This window comes from Oryctolagus cuniculus, chromosome 16, assembly GCF_964237555.1.
Source record: "Oryctolagus cuniculus chromosome 16, mOryCun1.1, whole genome shotgun sequence".
Classification (NCBI taxonomy): Eukaryota; Metazoa; Chordata; class Mammalia; order Lagomorpha; family Leporidae; genus Oryctolagus; species Oryctolagus cuniculus.
In genome coordinates, this window is record NC_091447.1 from 14,718,262 (window position 1) to 14,730,195 (window position 11,934).

General features: G+C 45.8%; 1 protein-coding gene across 3 annotated transcripts; it reads right to left on the reverse strand.

Moving 5' to 3' along the window:
* Window positions 1-817: 817 nt before the first annotated feature.
* TOMM7 (translocase of outer mitochondrial membrane 7) lies at window positions 818-10,758 on the reverse strand. Of its 3 annotated transcripts, none has more exons than XM_051852809.1 (3): window positions 10,490-10,672; window positions 9,183-9,231; window positions 818-1,276 (listed from the first exon to the last, which is right to left on the reverse strand). In XM_051852809.1, the coding sequence occupies exons 1-3, from the start codon at window positions 10,590-10,592 to the stop codon at window positions 1,234-1,236; spliced, it is 195 nt and encodes a 64-aa protein (XP_051708769.1). In that variant the 5' UTR covers window positions 10,593-10,672; the 3' UTR covers window positions 818-1,233. The 3 variants fall into 3 exon arrangements, with proteins under 3 accessions (XP_051708769.1, XP_051708768.1, XP_002713756.3); XM_051852808.2 differs by lacking the exon at window positions 818-1,276 and adding an exon at window positions 2,301-2,736 and having other exon boundaries at window positions 10,490-10,674; XM_002713710.4 differs by lacking the exon at window positions 818-1,276 and adding an exon at window positions 5,439-5,660 and having other exon boundaries at window positions 10,490-10,758.
* Between the last annotated feature and the right edge of the window lie 1,176 nt (window positions 10,759-11,934).

The window sequence follows — 11,934 nt, forward strand, 5'->3', positions numbered from 1 at the left end:
TCCCCTTCCAGTCCAGCTCTCTGCTGTGGCCCGGGAAGACAGTGGAGGATGGCCCACGTGCTTGGGCCCTGCACCCGCATAGGAGACCAGGAGGAAGCACCTGGCTCCTGGCTTCAGATTGGCGTAGTGCCGGCCATAGCGGTCATTTGGAGAGTGAACCAACAGAAGGAAGACCTTTCTCTCTCTGTCTATAACCCTGTCAAATAAATAAATAAATAAAATGTGCTTGTAAATCTTTTCAGTTTAGTTTTTCAACTAAATAATAATACCATGTATTGGAAGGTGTACCAACTTCCTTCCAGCACCATAGGTGCCCCACTACCTGCTTCTAACGTATCCAACGTCTCTCTACAGCCTGCCATGTGCACTTCTTTCCACAGCAGAGAAGCACGTTTCTTGCATAAACTTCTCATTCAAAAGTGCATCCAATGACAAATCTTTGCAGAAAGTGTTCTCAGGTCCTTGGCTCAAAGCTGCAGAGACTCCAAGAGGCCTAGCAGAGAACAGACACTGGTAGACAAAAGGACTGAGCAGAATTCCAGAAACCTCACAAAAACGGATTCAGGTAAGGCGACCAGCACTCTGTATCATGCCTACTTCTTTGCCTACCAAATATTGAGCCCTCACCCAACGCTGGAACTATTATAGGTGTTAGAAATAGAGCAGTGAGCAAAGCAACTAGGTACTTACCCTTATGGTGAGAAAGTTACATAAAAGCAAAGGTTTGGGGGAAGGAGAAGGAATAGTGAGGATGAATTAATGGGCATTTGCCGAGGCCCAAAGGCAAAACAGAGTATGACTCCCAAAAGAAACCAACTTGAGCCTTTAGAACTTTTATTAGTAAATAAACCTCTTCTCATTTCGTGTGGGCAGCAGGGTCCCCAGCCGGGTTTATTTCAGGTTCCTTCCTCCACACGTGAAGGAATTCACAGTGGAGGTATAAAGGTGTACAGGAGAGCAGGATTTATTCAAGACAAAGCAAAAGTGCATGTTCAAGAAATGTCAGGGGGCTGGCGCTGTGGCACAGCAGGTTAAGGCCCTAGCCTGCAGTGCCAGCATCCCATATGGTACCAGTTTGAGTCCCAGCTGCTCCACTTCCGATCCAGCTCTCTACTATGGCCTGAGAAACCAGTAGAGGATGGCCCAAGCCCATGGGCCCCTGCACCCACGTGGGAGACCCAGAAAAATCCCCTGGCTCCTGGCTTCAGATCAGTGCAGCTCCAGCCGTTGCAGTCATCTAGGGAGTGAACCAGCAGATGGAGATCTCTCTCTCTGCCTTTCAAATAAATAAGAAAATAAATATTTTTTAAAAAAAGATACCACATATCAATAATAAAATCACAATTTTTTAAAGCTGACGTAAGTTCAAATCCAAGTATTTTCTGTGATTTGGGGATAATTTCCCAAGTCTCTTTCTCATCTGCACAATGCAGATAATGCCCAACTGAGCAGGTTGTTGTGGGAACTAAATGTGTAAAGTGCCATGTCACAGTAAACTGTCTCCCATGTCATTCCTCTCAACACTTTTTATGTTGAGTTGTTGGCCAGGATTGCAATTATCCATTACAACTAAGAGAAAAATACTGGCCTTTTGCAATGATTCATGTTGTCAGCTTATAAGGCATTTTATGCTTACTACAAGTATCCTATGACTCATTCATTCTGAACACCTACTATGTGCCAGTACCTGAACTCAACTCTAAAAATACAGCCATAAACACAGTATGAATTTATGGGACTTACATTCTAGAGGAAAGAACACATACATGTATGTTGGTAAAAACACATGAAGAAAAGGTGAGGTTAAGGGAGAGAATGACAGGGAGGCAAGCCAGGAGCAGGACTTGCTATTTTATTTTATGTTAAGAATCAGGGTAAGGATCAGGGAAGTCCCACTAACCAGATGAATTAGGGCAGAGACTAGAAAATAAAGAGCCTACCTGGGAGAAAAGATGGGCAGGCTACAAGGTACAAACATGCCTGGCCCTTCTGTGGGACAGGTAACAGACTACACAGTGAGCAACAGAGGCGCAGGAGGCCAGATTACACAGGGTCTTGGTCATGGAAACTAAGGGCTTGGGATTTCATTCCCGGTGAGATGGGCAGTCACTGGAAAATTCTGCCCAGGGCGTGATGCGATCTTCCTTTCAGAAGCATCGCTCTGCAGGGTGCTGGGATGCAGAGTGGATGCAGGAGGGCCACCGCAAGTCTAGGACCACAGTTCTCAATCCCAAGTTGTACCAGAACCACTGGGACTTGCATTGTTTAAACACAGACTAATCAACACACACACACAAAAGTACAAAAATGGTCACAGCAGCTTTATTTGTAACAATACCCTAGACATCTTCCAAGTATATTTATAACATGAATTACTACTCAGCAATAGTGATGCACATGAACTGGATGAACACAGAGAATTCTACCAAGTGAGTAAAGCTAATCCCAAAAGGTTAACATATGGGGCACTCTGGTGAGGGGGTAAAGCGGCCACCTGCAGTGCTATTCTCCCATATGGAAGCCGGTTCATGTCCTGGCTGCTCCACTTCCAATCCGCTCCCTGACAGTGGCTTGGGAAATCAGTGGAAGATGGCTCAAGTCCATGGACCCTTGCACCCACTTGAGGTACCCGGTAGAAGCTCTTGGCTCCTGGCTTTGGACTGGGCCAACTCCAGCTGTGGTGGCCATTTGGGGAGTAAACCAGCAGATGGAAGGTCTCTCTCTTTGTAGCTCTGCCTTTGAAATAAATAAATAAATCTTTAAAACAAAGAACAAGGTTAACATATGATTCTACTTTCCTAAAATGACAAATTACAAAAATGGACAACATATTACTGGTTAACAAGGGTTTGGGATGGGAGTAGGGTGACGTGAGAAGTGTTGGCTAGCAAAGGAAAACAAGAGGAGCCCTTGTGACAATGGGGGAAAAACTAGGTAAAAGCTACAAGGGTCATTGTGTATCACTTCTTACACTGCACAGAGCTCCACAATATTCTCAAAGTAGTAAGTTTAAAGTAAATTAAAGTTAAAAAAAAAAAAAATGAAACACACACTACTGAACCTCACCACCGGTCCTTTCTCAGGTCTTGGGTGGGACCTGAAAATGAACATTTCTTAGTTTCCAGGTACTGCTAGTCAGAGACCGACCATCACACAGTAGTCGTGTTCCTGTTTTGTGAAGAAGCCTGAATTAATTTGACTCTAGGAATTAAGTTGCCAGAGCCAGTTCTCAAATCAGGTCCTGTCAGGTGGTTTTCCTTAAGCAAATCAAAGTCAGGAATACTCTTAATCATAAGGGACTGTGTCTAGCATAGAACACAGACCAATAAATGCTTGTCAAAACAGGTTGTACTGCCCCAAGAATACACAATAAAATCTAAGAGCTAAGTTTTAAACATTTCACAAGTCTCAATATACACGACACACATATTTAAGCATGTACTGTCTCCACTCTCATCCTGTACCTTTGGAACAAGTGCTTAAACTCCATTCCCTATTCCTCAGATGTAAGAGCAGGGAAAGGGTCTGGACCTCACTTCACATTTTTCTGCATTTTTAGTTTGTAAACATCTACAAGGTAATCACTAAAAGAACACAAAATCAATTATGTTCACTACTTGTGTTACTATTACATTGAAATGGACATATCCAATATTACTTTCTCAATTTCTAGAAGCCCTAAGTGACAACGGAAGAAAAATCTATCATCAGGTTAGGTTGCTCTCTACAACACCGGAATCCCATATGGGTGCCAGCTGCTCCACTTCTAATCTAACTCCCTAACGGCCTGGGAGAGCAGCAGAAGACAGCCCAGGTGTGCAGACCCCTGCATCCACATTGGAGACCCAGAAAAAGTTCCTGGCTCCTGCCTTCTGGCTTCAGCCTGGGCCCAGCCTGGCCCTTGCGGCCAATTGGTGAGAAAACCAGTGAGTCCAAGGTCTCTATTCCTCCTTCTCTAACTCTGCCTTTCTGATAAACGTTAAAAACAAACAAACAAACAACCTAACTAAACAAAAATTCACTGACACCTCATTCAACCAAAAGGACAGAGGTGGGGAGAAGTAAAAACTTATGCAATTGTATGGGATTTCTAAACCACACTCAAGAGTTTTTAACAAATTCTCACATGCCAAGATTTGCAAAGACATTGAAGTTATCACATTAAGTGATTGCCAAAAATTACTTTCCTAGTTAGTTCTTAAGAATTCTACTTAAAATCCCCTTATGCAATAAGCCTCCACAACAGCTTTCTCCGTCTCCATGGCAAAGGTAACAAAGCTTGAGGAAACAGAGGCGTAAATACTTAAGAAGCTTTTACATTAGCAGTAACAAAGAACTTTCCCGTAATGACAATTCCAGACACCTAAGAAGGGTGACATTCACAAATGGTTCTTTACTTAACCCATTAAGACCCAAGTTCTCAATTCTGCAAGTATTTCAATCACATTATTATTTTTTACAGATTTATTTGAAAGTCAGAGTTACACAGAGAGGAAAGGCAGAGAAAGAGAGGTCTTCCATCTGCTGGTTCACTCTCCAACTGGCTGCAATGGCCAGAGTTCCGCCCATCAGAAGCCAAGAGCAAGGAGCTTCTTCTGGGTCGCCCTTGTGAGTGCAGGGGCCCAAGGACTTGAGCCATCTTCCACTTTCCCAGGCCATAGCAAAGAGCTGGATCAGATGTAAAGCAACCAGGACTTTAACCAGCGCCCATGTGGGATGCTGGCACTGCAGGTGGCAGCTTTAACCACCATGCCACAACCCCCATTATATTTCAAAAACTTACCCTAATTGGAATATTTGTTGCTCAATTTAAGTCTTTATATGGGAAATGGGATATAATGGGTCAAACAAACGTTTAAAACATTGAAAAAGTGGGCTCATCCCAAACTGGGTCATATCTTGTTTCAGGTTCTCCATTCATTCATTAATTACATCCTCCAACCCTAAGTAAATACTAAAACCTATTTTGTTAGGATGGGAAAAGCTAAACAGAAAAGCAGACTTCAAATTCAGGTAGAGGTCTCAGGAACCCAGCATCCAGAGCAGAAAACTAGTTCCCATTAATTAACTGCCTTCTCTTCTGCCAGAAAACGGTGTCACCATGCCATGTAGCTCTCCATGGGCTGACACCACTGATGAAAATATTAGACTCACATTTCAACAAAACCAACACACAACCCTGCAATGCCATTCCCACACCCAGAAAGAGTTGCCAAAACCCATTCTTGTGGTCGGAACGTTGATCCCTTTGAGGAAGCAACTGGCCAGCCTTACAGAGCAGCCTGTCCCCAGGCTCTCAAAATGTCCCAGAGGGAGTTCTCAGTCACCGCAAAGGGGCCTCACCCTCCATTTGGTAAATGAAGGGTCAGGAGTTCACTTGGAAATGTTTTTTTTACCTGACGGTCCTTCTACATTTAACCCATAAAAGACTCAAGACATAGCATTGATAAAAATATTTATTTTGATCAATCTATCATACACAAGTCAGTAGAGGTTCCACTCTGCCACAGATGCATCCGAGAAGAGCCCCATGCTGCCCATCGGTGACTGAGCAATGTAGCAGGTCTCGTCCCAGCAGAGCACACGTGTTCCACGCTGCCCTCATCCGACGACTGTTTCCAAGTCCAGATGACCAAACAGTCCTTTACCCCCAGAGCAGGCTAAAAACGTTTGTGAAGAGGAGAAATAAATTAAACTCCCAAATAAAAACTTTGTAAGCATAGCTTAAGAACTGAAGACTTCAGACATTCTTGTTTGTGCACACTCGTCTATCAAAGTCAGAGACACTAGAAGACGAGACTTGGCCTCATTAAGCAAAGGAGATGAAGCACACAGAACTGCATTTCAAGACATACGTTTTATTACTTTTGAGTGTGATTACCTACAGTAAGCAAGAAGGGAAACACTCAGTTGATAGGTACAACGAGGTCAATGAAAAGACAAGATGTTCACATGAAGACTGATGAACCCAGAAAATTCAGCCGTGTCATGACTGAAGGTGACAACGGTTGTGGTACAATCCCATTTACTGACTGGGTTCTGTGGGTCAGGCTCAGCAGAAGAGTTTATCACAACTCCCAGTTATGATCCTTATTTTCAAGATGCAGAATTTGAAGCTCTGAGAGGGTCACATGTGGGAAAGCAGAGTGAGACGCAGCCTCATTTCCACCTGGACCAATTCTGATCCTGAACACTCTAGCCACTACGGAGCCCACACTTCTGAGCCACTTGCTGATGCTAAACAACAGGATGCAAAAACAAAAGAGACGAGTCTGCATTTCCAAATCCCGTCAATTCAAAGTGTGATGTCTAGCCCAAACGAATCCAACTGCGCCAAAACATAACCACGAGGATTCTGCAAAGCTTCTTTTTAAAAATTATTTTCTCTGCCCAGGAAAAACCCGAGTTGCATCTATTTATAACTTTCAAAAGTGTGTTAAAATCTCCCACTAAACCCCAAGTGATTTGCAAACATTTATGAAAACAAACTTCTCTTTCTCAATGCAATACCCACCCAAAATAAAGAAAATCTGTATCAGCCTTACACAGGTACCAGGAATAATTATCCTGTTAGTTCACCTGTTTTTCCCAAATAATGTGTTACTAAGCTATTACCCCTTACGCATCAGAGTACTGGGTTCTGAATAAAGCACTCCTACCAACCACTAACTGCTAGCCCTGTACAACGTGCCATCCTGAGCGAAAAGGACACTAAGACGAACAGGGTCCTTGGAGAGGAAAACAAACCAGGAAACCACTAACTGTACTGCTGACATCAGTACTACATAAACAATACATCTACACAAAAATAATAGACTTCGTATTAATAAATGATAAAAACCACAACAGACACAATTCTGTTCCTCCTAGGGCACAAACCAGGCAACCCAGGAAGACCTCTCTAGGCAATGTTCCCAGCACAGGCAGTTTGACAACCCTTCACAGGAAGTCAGTCAACTCTTTCGGAAGGAAACATTAAGGTGCCCAGAGTGACAAAAGGTTGAGCATCCGCAGCAGAAAGGAGAGGCACAGCGAGAAGACAAGAAGATGAAGAAATGGAAAGCGGGGGAGGGGAATGCCTCACCGGGTCTGCATTTGTGAAGTCAAATTGCAGCCAAAAAGTAGCACCACCTAGGACAGAGTCTATCCCCACCTCCGGATCCGAGTTCACCGTAAGGCCTCCAAAATACCGTTTCCTGACATGCAGGTCCTGCCTAATGCACCACGCAAGTTCACAGTGAGTATCGACCCTGTCCCAAAGACCCCCAAGAGGTTATGGTCATTGCAAGCTAATTTAGCACTGTTGAGCAGCTACTTTAGGTGTTTCCAGGATAAAATAAAATGTTAAGTAAGCAACAAACATAGTATAAGGCACTGAAAAGACAGACACAAAAGATTTCTTTGGAACACAGAAAGGGAGTGGTTTTGCTATAAGAGAACAGGATGTTCTGGAAGCAGGTTTCTATCGGCTAGACACTGAGGGGAAAGGGCAATCCAGGCCGGGCAAGGACAAGCGCCCAGGCAAAGGCGTGAGACGAAGTCTTGTGGCCCCAGCATGCAGAAGCATGGAGCCAGAGCACTGTCCTCACAGGAGGAGGCGGGGAAGACTGAAGCCCCTAGGAATACCTCTATCTGGTCCTCGTGGCAACCTTATAAAGGAGGCAGTACTATGCCCAACTTATCTAAGTAAGAGGCTGGCTCAGAAATAGGTTAATGGTGTCTCGGGACAAGGTATTAGATGATAACTTCCAGTGCCTGGAAAACAGTAGCAGTCTGACCTACAGTGTCATCTCTGACCACGTGTGCTAAGGTCAGGTTTCTCTAAGCAAATACGCAGTCCTGGAGCCCTCAGCTAGCAAGGGGCAGACCTAATACCTCAATCCTCATTTACAGCAAAGGACACTGATGCTCCAAAGACTACAGGCCAAGAAAAAACAGAGTGGGCTTGCTGGAAGCAGTTTTAGGGAGCCATTCCACAAGGGACTAAAGGAGAGAGAACAGTGAGGAGAGGAAGCAATGAAGACCACTTGTTGAAGAATTTTATCAGAGAAAACAGAATACCACAGAGGGGGTAAGCTGAGGGCACATATAGTGGTGCCCTTTGGGAAGAAAGGAGAAGCAGTGAGACAGAGGAGGTACAGGAAATTGCTAGCAGATGGCGCTGTGCTAAGCAAGAGGTAAGAGGACCTGGGAGAGGCAGGTGACTCAGTAGAAAGTGCAGGCTCTGGACAAAGACAGATCCCACCTCCTACCAACTATGTGGCCACTCTCAAGGACTTAATTAACCTCTCGTCTAATAGGAGAACTCCTAGGAGATGCCTAGGACAGGAGGTTGAGCGAGATAGCCACACGCCAGAGTGCAGTGGTCATGGTCATCACAGCACCACGAGCGTCAGTCCTTCCTCCAGAGCAAGCAGGCCCACCTGAGATTGTTTTCCTAAGAATACCTACACGTGTAGCTTTCACAGTACACACACATCTATGTGTTCACGTGTGTGTGTGTATGGAGTTTTCCACAGGTGCTTGTCTAACACTGGAAAGGTTATTTTTGAGCAAGCAATTTGATGGATAAATGTTCACATGCTTTGACTTATTAAGCGCATGAGAAATTATCATAAGGAAATAAAAAAATCCAAATGCATAAAAATGTTAATTATATGTTATATAAAATACTAGAAAATTGAAAAAAAAAAAAAAAAAACTAAGTAATCCGTAACTGGAAAATACATGGAATGTCAATTCTCATTTTATGAGATGAAAACAAAATCTTATTATGCACCTTTCTTAGAATGACATAAAAGATTGTATTCATCTCAATAATGATATGATGGGAATATAGGAAACTAAAAATGAATACACCCTTGAAAGTGGTAGGGTGCTAAATCAGTTCTGTTTCTTTTTAAAGATGCTTCACTATAGCTACAATAAGCTATACATAAGCACATATATATATACATGTATATATATACACACATACGATAAGCTATATATAAACACAAATTAGGAGGGGGAGAGAAATGAGCTCCCCGATAACTCTGCTGGGCCAGCCTTGCAGTTCCCCAGCAGCCCCAGTGCCTCCTGGCTACTGCAGCTCCATGTCAACGCCTCTGCTACTCTGTTTCCCGACGATTCTGACCCGTGTGCAAACATCTGCCCTGAAACATTCATTTCTGAGACAGTACCTCAAAACAGTTGGTTCAGGCATTCCGGGATCTGCACCCCTCTTAAAACCTAAGCAGGGGCGGGGACGGGAGAGAAAAGAGAAAAAAATACAAGTTAAAAATCCAGCAGACAAAAAACACGTACAAACAAGACATTCTTTTTTAGTCCACCCTAGGGCACCAAGGATATCCAAATCTACTTGCACTATCTAGATTTAAAAAAAAAAAATTATTTATTTATTTGAAAGGCAGAGCTATAGTAGCAGAGGCAAAGAGAGAGACAGACTTCCATACACTGATTCACTCTCCAGATGGCCACAAGGGCCATAGTAGGGCTGATCCAAAGCCAGGCACCAGGAGCTTCTTCCAGGTCTCCCACGTGGGTGCAGGGGCCAAAGGACTTGGGCCATCTTCTACTGCCTTCCCAGGCCACAGCAAGGAGCTGGATCAGAGGTGGAGCAGCCGGGATTCAAACTGGCGCCCATATGGGATGCCGGCACTGCAGGCGGCGGCTTTACCTGCGGCGCCACAGCGCCAGCCCCACTGTCTAGATTTACCTGCACTACAGAACAGCCTGCAGCCTTCAGTGAGGTGTGAAATCCCGTACTCCAAGGCCCAGCAGCCCTTAGGGTGCTCTTCCATGAACAGTCATTACCCAGAAATAAGCCATCACAGCTCGTGACTCACACTGAACCAGACTGTGGGTAAAATACAAAGACTAAACACCTAAAACACTGGCCAGAGCCCGTGCGAAGTCCGGCAGCACCGCACAGCGGTTAAGAGCACGGCCCTGATGCCCCACGGCCAGAGCCCGCAGCGCCCTCCCGCAGCACTGCTGCATGAACTTGGCCATGGGACCCCGGTTTGCTCACCTATAAAATGAGGCCCAGAAAAAACAAAGGTGGAGAAAGCAGAGGCCCCGCCACCAGGTGCCCGCATTCCCAGCGCAGGCCTCCCGGCACCCAGGGCCGCCTGCAGAGGTCAGGAGGAACGCCCTAAACGCACCTCGCGCCAAACGGTGTCCGAGGCGCTTTCACACGCATGGGGTCACCTAGCCCTCCCAACAATCCTGAAGAGGGGCCCTAACTCATTTCACAGATGCAAACAGATGAACAGGGAATATACGACTTGCTAAAGACCACCCAACTAGCCAGGGATAGAACGGGAACTCGAACTCGGGTTGGATCCGCGCCACCCGACAAGACCGCCTCAGATGACTGCATGACGGGGTCCCCCGGCTTCTCTCTTCCCAAGGCCAAAAATGGAGTCGCAGACTCGGCCCCCTCGCTTCCCAACAGTCCACCCCACCAGGCTCTTCTACCACTAACCCAGGTAAATCACGAAAGGGATAAAGCCCCAGCGAATGGCAAACTGGCCGCCCTTGAAGAGCTGCTGCAGCCTCTGCTTGGCTTCTTTGCTCAGCTTCACCATGGCGACGGCCGGCCGGCGCACAGCAGACACCACAGGAGCGACCGCTTCAGGAATCCGGGAGAAGGAGGTGCGCACGCGCCACGCACGGCCTTTACGGCAGGAGTCGTGAGCGTCGCCAGTAGAGGTCGTAAATTCATCACACTTAACTAGCCTGAGCCGCGGCGCCGCTGCCTGTGGAAGGCGCATGCGCAGCTGGTTCGCCGGGTTAGGGCGGAGGCTCTCCTCGTTCATCTTATCTAAGCGGCTGCTGGTTTATTGCGGCGCTACTGTTGGAGTTCAAAACTGCAACACCCCTTCCCACAGCCGTACCCGTTTTTTAAGGCCCATCTCCAACTGTTCTTTCCTTGACATAAAAGGAGACTTTAATTTAATTAAAATGGGCTGAGCTTTAGTCCTCGACTTTTGTTCTATGTGGGATACCTTGGGCGAGATATTTAACTTCTTTTCGAGATTGCGCTGCCTGAAGATTACGAACCAACGCCCAGTAGGGCCCATATCCATGCTTTCTTTGGTCCCCATAGTATTTTAAAGTTACTTGCTAACATTTTAAAATTTGGGAAACTTCACGTGAAATTCTGGACTTCTCTCATGAGTCAAGGCAGTGGAAACTGAGAGCCCTGCCCTCTGGCGCGCCAGTGTAGACCCGAGCAGTGGTTCTCAGCCCTGGCTGCTCTTTGAAACCTCCCTGGGAGACCGAAAGCCATGCTTCTGGTGGTTTTGGGAATGAGGTCTGGCCCTTGGCTTGCCTTTAAGATTCCTGTGTGAATTTTTTTTTTTTAAGATCTGTTATGTAATTGAAAGGTAGAGCTACAGAGAGGGAGAGACAGAGAAGTCTTCCATCCGCTGGTTCACCCCCCCAAACGGCTGCAATGGCCAGAGCTGGGCTGGTTGGAAGCCAAGAGCCAGGAGCTTCATCCAGGTCTCCCACATGGGTGCAGGGGCCCAAGCACTTGGGCCATCTTCTGCTTTTCCAGGCCCATGAGCAGGAAGTGATTTCAAAAGTGGAGCAGCCGGGACTCCAACCAGTGCCCAAATGGGATTTCCAGGGTTGCAGGCTGCTGCTTAATCTGATTGCCGCAACACTGACCCAGCTCCTGATAAAATAGCAACTGCCTGAGCTTTTGACCCCAGATCTGAGTGCAAGGGCTTTGACCATCAAACCTTCCCTGGTTCATTCCTCAAACTATACGGTCACATTTTCTGTGAAACCCTTAAGATGTCCAGTGGCCCCCAAAAGTTTGCCATTGCATGATATTAGTCTTGTGTTTGGCTCATCTTCAGAATAACAAAAACCAGTGTCTGTTATGCCTGATACAGTGTTAATGCTTTTAATGAAATAGTT

Bases quoted from the DNA above. Each gene is read 5' to 3' on its own strand.
- TOMM7 (XM_051852808.2), bottom strand. From the start codon at position 10,592: ATGGTGAAGCTGAGCAAAGAAGCCAAGCAGAGGCTGCAGCAGCTCTTC. The intron at 9,232-10,489 runs GTTAGTGGTAGA...GCCCCTGCTTAG, and splicing joins CCCTTTCGTGATTTACCTGG to GTTTTAAGAGGGGTGCAGAT. The intron at 2,737-9,182 runs GTACTGTCTCAG...TTTATTTCAAAG, and splicing joins CCTGAACCAACTGTTTTGAG to GCAGAGCTACAAAGAGAGAG.